Source organism: Electrona antarctica, assembly GCF_951216825.1.
Source record: "Electrona antarctica genome assembly, chromosome: 9".
NCBI lineage: Eukaryota > Metazoa > Chordata > Actinopteri > Myctophiformes > Myctophidae > Electrona > Electrona antarctica.
In genome coordinates this window covers 27,557,006-27,566,674 of record NC_136790.1, presented here as the reverse complement: position 1 = coordinate 27,566,674, position 9,669 = coordinate 27,557,006, and the positions used below count along the sequence as shown (strand labels likewise).

At 38.5% G+C, this 9,669-nt stretch overlaps 1 protein-coding gene across 1 annotated transcript; it reads right to left on the bottom strand.

Moving 5' to 3' along the window:
• Positions 1-4,404: 4,404 nt before the first annotated feature.
• Positions 4,405-7,755, bottom strand: prok2 (prokineticin 2; the record flags this gene model as incomplete). The annotated part of the gene is made up of 3 exons (XM_079509898.1): positions 4,405-4,533; positions 5,064-5,189; positions 7,681-7,755. 3 exons carry the CDS (start codon positions 7,753-7,755, stop codon positions 4,405-4,407), a joined length of 330 nt encoding a protein of 109 aa, XP_079366024.1.
• Positions 7,756-9,669: the final 1,914 nt, after the last annotated feature.

Here is a 9,669-nt window from a genome sequence, read left to right as displayed (position 1 = left end):
CACACACACACGCACACGCACACACACACACACATATATTTTATAAGCTCTTGTGTGAACAAGGTGATAAAACTTATTGCCTCCTATACACAGGTTTAATGTTTGTCTTTAGTTCAATGTTTGTTTTGTAAACGCATTGAAAATGAAGGGAAAATTTGTGTCATTTACGTCATATTGTCCCTTTATTGTTAATGTTTGTGTTTGCACCGTTTGTTTTACATCACCATTACATCACCTAATCGACATGAGTTAGACTTTAATATATTAGCGCCCCTCACTTCACACGGGTGTGATTTTTTTTAATCCATGTTCGTCAAGGTCAAGGATAAATTGTGTTGAAGATGAGGTCTTTATATAGACAGAACAGAATGATTATTATTACTACTACTAGGCCTACTACTACTACTACTACTACTACTACTAGGCTAGCTACTTTTCTTTATACCAATTCTACTCTGAAAACAACAGTTACTAGGCCTACTTTGGAACAATGTTTGCATAATAGTATTTCTGAGAAAATAAATAACATAACCTTTTGTGTTTCACGACTCGGATAACGTGTTCATTTCAAAAGAGTAGCTTTGAAACATAAATGGCATGTTTTTTTGCAGCTTTAAAATGGCTTTATCTGTTGCAAATCTGCCTTTTTGCGCAATGGAAGTTATGGAACACAAGCTGTCCCCCTACACTGGTGTAATAAAGTACTTTTACTTGAGTATGTACTTTTTAAAATCTCATCTCTTAGCCTTAGGCCATTTGATGATTGGCAGTTCTGAGTTATCGTTCTTCACAGAAATATGATAGAGGGCCGTGAGGATCCCTCAGGAACTGAAGCCTACTCATTTGTCAAAAGACCTCTGACCTTTAGATCTCCCGATGAGTACATTTGTTATGATTTGCTCGATCCAATTTTCTGACTTTTTTTGGCCACGTCAAAGAATTTCGTGACCGTGGTAATGGTAACCAATACCCTTGAAATCGCATTTCCATTCATGCGAATGGAGTCTGGACTCCAGCGGGGGACTACAGCGTTGACAGACAATTATGAATAATAGATAAAATAGCATATCTACAATCTCACAATGCATCACATTGAATTGTTTGGAAAACTTTCTGTATTTCAACAGAGCATATTATATATTGATATTAAAAAGTAATAATGCACTTTGAAATATTTAAGTAAAATTTAACAGAGCAACTTTCACTTGTAGTTGATAAATGTTTGACCAGAAGAATCTATACTTAGACTCAATTACTGGAGCACTTCCCCCTCTCCCTCTCTCAACTGCTATTGATTACATTCGTTTTGTCCTATTTGCTCATTGACAAACAGTAGTAGTAGTACGCACGCCAAAATGTTTAAAGGTCACTTTGTTCAGTAAACAGACATTTACATTATAGTCAGTGAGACCAGGGGTCTGAAGTATGATGTACTTAAGGAGGCAGGTGTAGTGTGCCAAAATTAAGCAGCTTGGTATATTGAAGTATGTCAGAGTGGATAAGACCAGAACATTATACAAGTTCTACCGGTACACTACATTTGTATTAAAGAGTCAAATGAAAATAGTGGAAATCTATATGGATTGTTTTCAAAACTGTTTTGGGTGCTCTGATTTCTTAAATGACCGCAAAACACAAGGAAATATGTGTCCAAACAATTACCATCACAGAATGTCTCCTTGTTGTACTGATAGCTATGTGCATGGTCTTTCAATCATTACAAAGGTGAGTGAGACAGGCATTTTCTTTTGTATGTCCTTTTGAAGCCTACCGGTGAAAATGATGATGTTTCTTGCCCTATGCGTGTCACTCACCAAATGTTCTACAACCAAATGTGGGCTTTTGCCACATAGGACTTGCTAGGTCCAGGCCACACAACTCGGTTGGGGTAAAGCAAGGAACAACTACAAGCATGCCTGGACTGGACTGATTGGGACACGTTCAGAGATGGTTCATTGGATGAAATTACCACAGTTACAAATGAGTATATACATTTTTGTGTACAGCTGGTTGTTCCTACAAGGGAGATAAAAATCTATCCAAACAACAAATCATATGTGACAAAGGATATAAAAAATGTAATAAATGAAAGGAAAACAGCCTTCATAAACAAAGATTTCAGTGCACTTAAATTGGCAGAAATAAAGTTAAAAACGAAAATGAGGCAGGCAAAATTGGCACATAGACAGCATCTGGAGGATGCGTTTAATGCCAATAATCACAAAAAGGCATGGGATACTATTAAATCTATGACAGGAATGTCAACCCCAACTAAACCTATTGTGACCAAAAATGCACATGGCTTTTCTAATGACCTACATACCTTTTTCGCCAGATTCGAATCATTGGACAATTCCTCAAAGTGCACTGAAATACTGAAGGCTGTAACACCTGCCCCCTCAAACAGAATTACCATCACTGAAGAGGATGTAAGAAAGTATTTCAGTGTACTAACACAAGGAAAGCTAATGGGCCGGATGAGTGCAGTGCTTTTCTCCTCAAAAACTTTGCATCTGAGCTGGCTCCAGTGTGGAAACCAATATTTCAAACCTCTGTAGACACACACACAATTCCCCTGTCTTGGAAAACATAAAACCACTACCCAAAATCCAATGTCCAAAAGAACATAAGACAAATTTTAGTCTGAACTGACAATAAAGTACTATATCATATCGTATGATGTCACAGAGCCTCACTGAAGATAAGGGTCAATGAAGAAGTGACTAGTTAGTTACATTGTTTTTCCTGAATAATTGATACAAACGCTTTTTCAGTGGATAGCCTACTGTTACTATTGGGCATGCAAAAAAAAATCTAACTTCTGGAATCCGTCATTTTCAAGATGGCATCTGCGATGGCTGCAGAGAGAGAGTTATATGTCAATTACTATTCAACTGGTGGTTTTGATTGCTCTTAATCTGTGAAATTACCAAATTAAAGATGGTGTCCCAAGGTGTTGTTACCCTTTTTTATTTTTAGGTTTTATTGAAAATGGACACAGTAGCTCACATTTAAGGTATAGTTAAGTATTAAAATGGTAAACACTTTGGAAGCATATACTGAACCACTTAGGAAATTACTTAACTAACCACAAAGTCATCATGTAATTTAGCAAGGTTTACCTAATACCAGCCCATTATAGGCACTTGTGTTATACAGTCACTATTCATTGTCATTCCTCTGATAGAAATGTGTTCACAGTCCAGTTCACAGACACAGTCCACAGACTTGGCAACCCGATCTCACCCAAACACTGAAATAACACGGATTGAATTCTGTACATACACTACTAGAAAACCCCAAAATCCATACAGATTACACTGAAATTCTCCCCATAGACCGCAACGCTGTCTCAAGCGAACTTGAGCAACGGGAGCCACCACCGAGCAGGCTAAAGCGAGCGAGTTGCCGTGGCGAACGTTGGGAAGTTCGATTGAGCCGACTCAGCCCGTCCTAGTTGCAACCCGATGGGCACAGAACCGTAAATAATGTTGTGGGGAGCGCATTTGCCCCCACTGAGATAATGAGGTGAAAGCCACGCCTCCATTGCGGTCAAAACAGTAGTTTGTAATATGTACAGATTTGGGGATTTTCTAGTAGTGTATGTACGGAATTGCCAATCCTTTCACCGTGTTTGGGTGAAAAGATCGGGGCGGACTTGGTAGTCCATATCTTCTAGCAGACCCATGGACAGACCAATACAGACATTTGTGGTTTTTCGGTTCTCAAAAAACCTTTGTCTTACAACTTCCTACTGCACTCCCTCAGGTCATATGATATGGTACGTACACACACAGATATTCCGTGAATATATGCATAGATAATAGTAGCTAAATGAAGAGATTTGTGGTAAAAGAAAACATACACACACAATTTCATTCATTCAAGTTTTATTTATTCTCGAAATTACACTGAGTAATCAAACTCATTTTCAGTGTCTTCAAGTAATACAATCACATAGAAAAACATCACAATACATCAGAAGATCAGGAAAATAAAAACAAAGAATACAATACAATACAAGGTATACATGTGAAATTACATAGGTTTACAAATAAAAAGCTAAAACAAATTTCAAATCAAAGCTAAACCAAATTTCAAAATGATCTAAAAACAGTTACACATTGTGGGGGTCTATATGCTTACCAAGGTTTTAAAACGATGCAATTACAGACAGAATAATTCATCGTCAAATACTTTTTTTGTCAGGTGAAACCTGACTATGGAAAGCTCATGAAATGTAAGCGACCTAGTCATCAAAGTAACGACCTAGTCATCACTGGTTTCTACATGAATAGAAATATGCATATTGTAAATAAATAGTTATTAAATATAGCTTACATGGCATAATATAAATTTAATTTAATCATGTAGCAAAACGTGTTGGTGTAGAAGTTCATTTCTTCATAGGTAATAGTCTTCTTTATACTTAAATGGTGAAAGACATTTAGATGTTCCCTCATCTATGGTAATGCATACCAAATTGGGCAGACAAGGACATGTATGATGCCGTCTTCTGCCATAAAACGGAACCTGGAGATGAGGAGAAAGAGAGAGGTAAGGATACCCTTTCAGGGTGAGAATCATACCTGGTTAAATTAATGCCAAATACATAATGCTGAAGTGAAATTTGCAGCAGCAGCGATAGCGGTAGCAGCACCAGCACAAACGGTGTTTCCTCTGACACTCAAGGAGTCAGGGACAAAGGTAGTCTGGTTCAAACACAGCGGCAATAGAGCCCAGAGCAGATGGACATGTCATTATCAGTCTTGCCACCCACCACCTCTGTAGGTGTGGTATCTCCGATACAGGGACACACGGTTAGGTATAGATGGGTATAAATAAACACACAATTTGGATGTCACGAGCCGGAGCAGATGGACATGCTGTCAAGACTGAGGCTATACCCGAGTGTGTGTGGGGATGACTTATTTATCGGTGTGCATTGATGCACAACAGGTATGCTGTCCCACCCAGCTCAGGGTCCAATTAGTTTGGACTCAGGCCAGGTGTGACTTCTTAAATCAGCCATCACCCATGCCACATACTGCTGTGTAGCTCACTTTTTGACTCATTGGGTGACAGTCATCTTCCTCTTGTCCCATGGGGGTACACATGCGCAGACTCCGGATCCAAAGGCTGACCGCACAGCACATGCCTCCGCCACACTGAGAATCCTTTTCACATACCTAGATGTGTGCAAGCGCACGCACGCACGCACGCACGCACGCACGCACACACACACACACACACACACACACACACACACACACAGTAAGGATACCGAAGAACTCGCCAGTTTACCATGTCGCCGCGGCGTAGTATGTCAAACTCACAGATGTTATAGTTAATTTCCAAAGTGATCAAATTATTTTGTGCAATTAAATGGTCAGCTAGATAATGATAAAAAGTTGAGTATGTGAATACCAATGATAAGTAAATAAGTAAGTAAGTAAGTAAGTAAGTAAGTAAGTAAGTAAGTAAGTACATTTTATTTATAAAGCACCTTTCGAAACAATGTGCTGTACAATGAACACAATACAATCTATCAAATTATAACAGTGTAATGATGCAAGGAAAAATGGAGTACAACAAGCAATAAAACAAAACATAATCAAGAAGGTCAAATAACACTGGGGAAATGTTTCCGAAATATTTCAACATACTCTTAAAAATAACAACAGACTCAGCATTTTTAAAGTGAAAGGTAGGGCGTTCCATAATGTAGGAGCAACTACTGCAAAAGCGCGGTCACCCTTTGTCTGCTGTTGTAGAAAGTTTGTGCCATCCTTGAGTCATGCATAATTGTGAGTTTACTGAGGTCGTCTTGCTTAAACGAGAGATATAGCTGTGTATCATCAGCTTAACAATCATATGAGATACCTTCAAAACTGTTAATAAGGGAGCCAAGGGGGAGCATGTAGAGTGAGAAAAGGATTGGACCAAGTATGGAACCCTGGGGGACATATGAGATACAATATGTGAGAGATCATCTAATGATATCTGGGAAAGAGAGCGAACAGGAGGAGGAAGGACAGTATATGTTGATGCCAGGTGGTATGATATTGGACCTTATGTTATCAACTTTGTCTAGAAAGAATGATACAAATTGTTCACAGTCCTCATCAGAGAAGACAGGAACTGGAGGAGGGGCTGGGTTCACCAAGGTATTGATGACAGAAAAAAAGGGCTTTTGGTTTGTTTTTATTAATGTTAATCAAATTAGAGAAATATGAGGTTCTTGCATCCTTGATTTTCTGATTAAAGGCAGTCAGGAGTTCCTTCATATGAATGTGTCCCTGGATTTTTTTTCCACTGCCGTTCTGCCTGTCTACATTCCCTTTTAAGGCTGCGGATGCATCATTCATCCATGGGGATGAATTGACAGAACTAACACATTTCTTTTTTGTTTTTTGCGGGGCAACTAAATCTAGGGCAGATGAGCAAAGATTGTTAAAGTGGGAGACGAGGTCATTAGTGTTGGTTGGAATTAAAATGTCGTTAGGGTAGGCCTACCATTTCAGGATATTGTCTACTAATGAATTACATTGTTTCGGTACTTTGGTGTTTAAACTTTTAGCATTCCTACTCTCTCTAGTGTTAACTCTAAACAACTATCCTCTCTCTCAATTCAATGCAATTTAAATGAAGGTGAAGTAAAACAAAAATATATATAATATACATTTTCTATATGATATATAATCCAATATGTTGAGCAACCCTTGAGGCTTATGTAAAATATTGAGGTATTTACAAACACTGATTTAAGTTGATCAAGATGAGTGTTCATCACTGTGCATAAAATGAAGGACGTGACAGACTTGGATCACCAGTCCCCGTCTTGGTTGTATGTACATGTAATTCCTTCAATTCATATTAGAAACACTATTGGAATGTTGTGAATGACACTGTTAGGTCTTTTTATGGCAATTAGTTAAGCCTGCGGATTTGAGCAGATTCAAAATTTGACTGTTCAAACTGATAAAGCGCATTTAGAATTGGTTTGCCATTTAATTAAATATATCTTGTTTATTCTGGTGGCCTTTTTGTGATAGCATTTTAATATAGGCTACTATAATTGTCATTAAATGCCCATAAGCACTTCTTTTAAGAAATGTGTACAATTGCCTCCAAACCAAAGTGCTATGAATAAAATAAAACACAGTTAAATCATTTGCATCCTGGGTTCTGGACGTGGTTCACACACATGCAATCATTAATAGGATGTGTGTTCTAAAGACGACTTCAGGGCTGTGGACAGTTCAGAAACCCGCCTACCAGTGACATCATTGTTAGTCAAAAAACGTTTAACTTTTTTTTATTAACGTAAAAGTCAATTGTTTTTCAAAAACAGCAGATCTACAACGCATTTTAGATTGGCTTCCCTCTAGACTTGTTTCCCTCCTTTGTTTTATTGCATCTTTATAGAGGTAAAACATTGCCCAGGCTCACGTAGGACACACACACACACACACACACACACACACACACACACACACACACACACACACACACACACACACACACACACACACACACACACACACACACACACACACACATACACACACACACACACACACACACACATCAGTTTAACTCTGACAAGTGTGTTTTTATATCTCACAGTGTGATATGTGATGAGCCTATCAGATGGCAAAAATATTGACGTCCACTTACCCCTGTGATGATTGCTGATGATCCATGATGTGACACCAACAACAGGCAAAAGAGCCATGAGAAAAGGGAACTCATGGTGAAGAGTTTGGCTCCTGTGTCCTCCAGGGCGATATATGCTCTGCAGTCAGACCAATCTGTGTGTGCATGTGAACGCTAAGAAGTGCTCTCCAAACTCATGTCTTGAGGGGTGGCAGAGGTTTATAAGCCTGCAGCCTGCCATTCAAAATTGCAGTGACTCATTCATGTTGCATTGTAACGTGTAGAAAACGCAGAAAGAAAAAGAACCGGAAAAGGTAAACATTAATATCACAAGGTCCCTGTCTGCCTTTCTCTATGCTCCCTTCTTAAGAGCTGAGTAATACTTTTTTATAGTTCACAACAAAAACAGCAAACAAGCAAGCAAGTTTATTTGTACAGCAACTTTATGTAAGGCATACAAAATGATTTAGTTTATTGTTTTATTGTTTATTGATTACTGTTTAGTTTCTGTATCTTCTGTGTGAGTATCTTCTGGCAGAATTTTTAAGCACATTTGTAAATGTTTTGAAAAGTGGTCTATGAACATTTATAATAATAATTTATTACAATTATTATTTTGAGTAGTAATAGCATTATTCTCGTTGTTATTAATATTATATATTTAAAGATACATAGAAGGAATGAAGTAGAGAAATTAAAATGTTCCACTGTGTCATGTCATGTGATCGTAGTCTTGATCAGTATGCAGCACAACATGAAGCTACATTTCTTCCTCTTTTCTATCGCTTTTCATGTTTCAAGGCCAAAGGTGTGAATACAGCTTTTGAATTATGGATTTATGACCATATGGATGGGGGATTTGCAAGGTAAGCATACCACGGTATCACACCGATGGCGGAGGAAACCATGCAAGGCACCAACCTACTCATCGGGAGCAGTTAGGGTTTCAGTCTCTTGCTCAAGGACCCTTCAATACTTTGCCAGGAGGAGTTGGGAATCGAACCTGGAACCTTCGGATTCCAAGACGGCGCTGAGCCACTTGTTTTATGTTATTCGTTTTATGCTAGTTCTTTGCTGTTTCTGTCCTGAAATAAGAGTCAAGGTGTGCTTGAATATTAATAATAACCACTTCAATGTATTCCTTGGGTCCAATATATATAGAAAAATCTGTTCATTGGTCTTTGTATGTTGTTATGTTTTCTGCTATCTTCTCCACCGTATGGTTAATTTTTGGAATAGGTTTAAGAAAGGATTAAAAAGAAACGCCATGGAACTTTAGTTGAAGAATACCGTATATCCATAACTAGACACCATACCATAAAGGTCCCAAAAAAACAAGTTACGAAAACACAGCCTGGGTTCCAGTCTGATTCGCTGGGTTCCGTGCATTTGTTTTGTTACTCGTCACAATACAAATTCACGAAAACATGTCACTCAGGTGCTGTGGGAGCCTCTCAGCTGCCCTGCTACTTGCATCCTGACTGCTCCATCCCAGGACTGACTGCTCCCGCAGCTGAACTGCTGTTTGGAGGGGACCACCCCTCTGAAGCTCCATTTATACTCTGTTGTGAATGATATGTGTAGAGAGCTTGTACGCGGAGATGTGCTATATATTGTTTATGTGCGACACTGTCGTATGGCCGAGTATAAATTAGGCATGAGAACTACAACAAATCCAGTCAATAAACATGGGTCAGAGCTAAGGGGCTTAGAAAGAAAAGCATATTCTAACAAGATGTACCTTTCTGTTTGGTAAATAGTGTGCAGTGATGCTGCACAGTCACAAAAATCTGATTTTTCATTACCTCAAATGACTTACTTAAAATGATGTCTGACATAAAACTTTAACGCAGCACTGAGATAGTGCAACTCTTCCACTGTTTCCCCAGAGATAGAATGAATGGTTATTTTACTTTTTGTTTTGCATATTTCACAGGGCTTGGTGAAAGTTTTATGTCCTGAAATTGGTTTAGTAGTAGGGCAGAGTTGTTTGATGCCATTACATTTAAA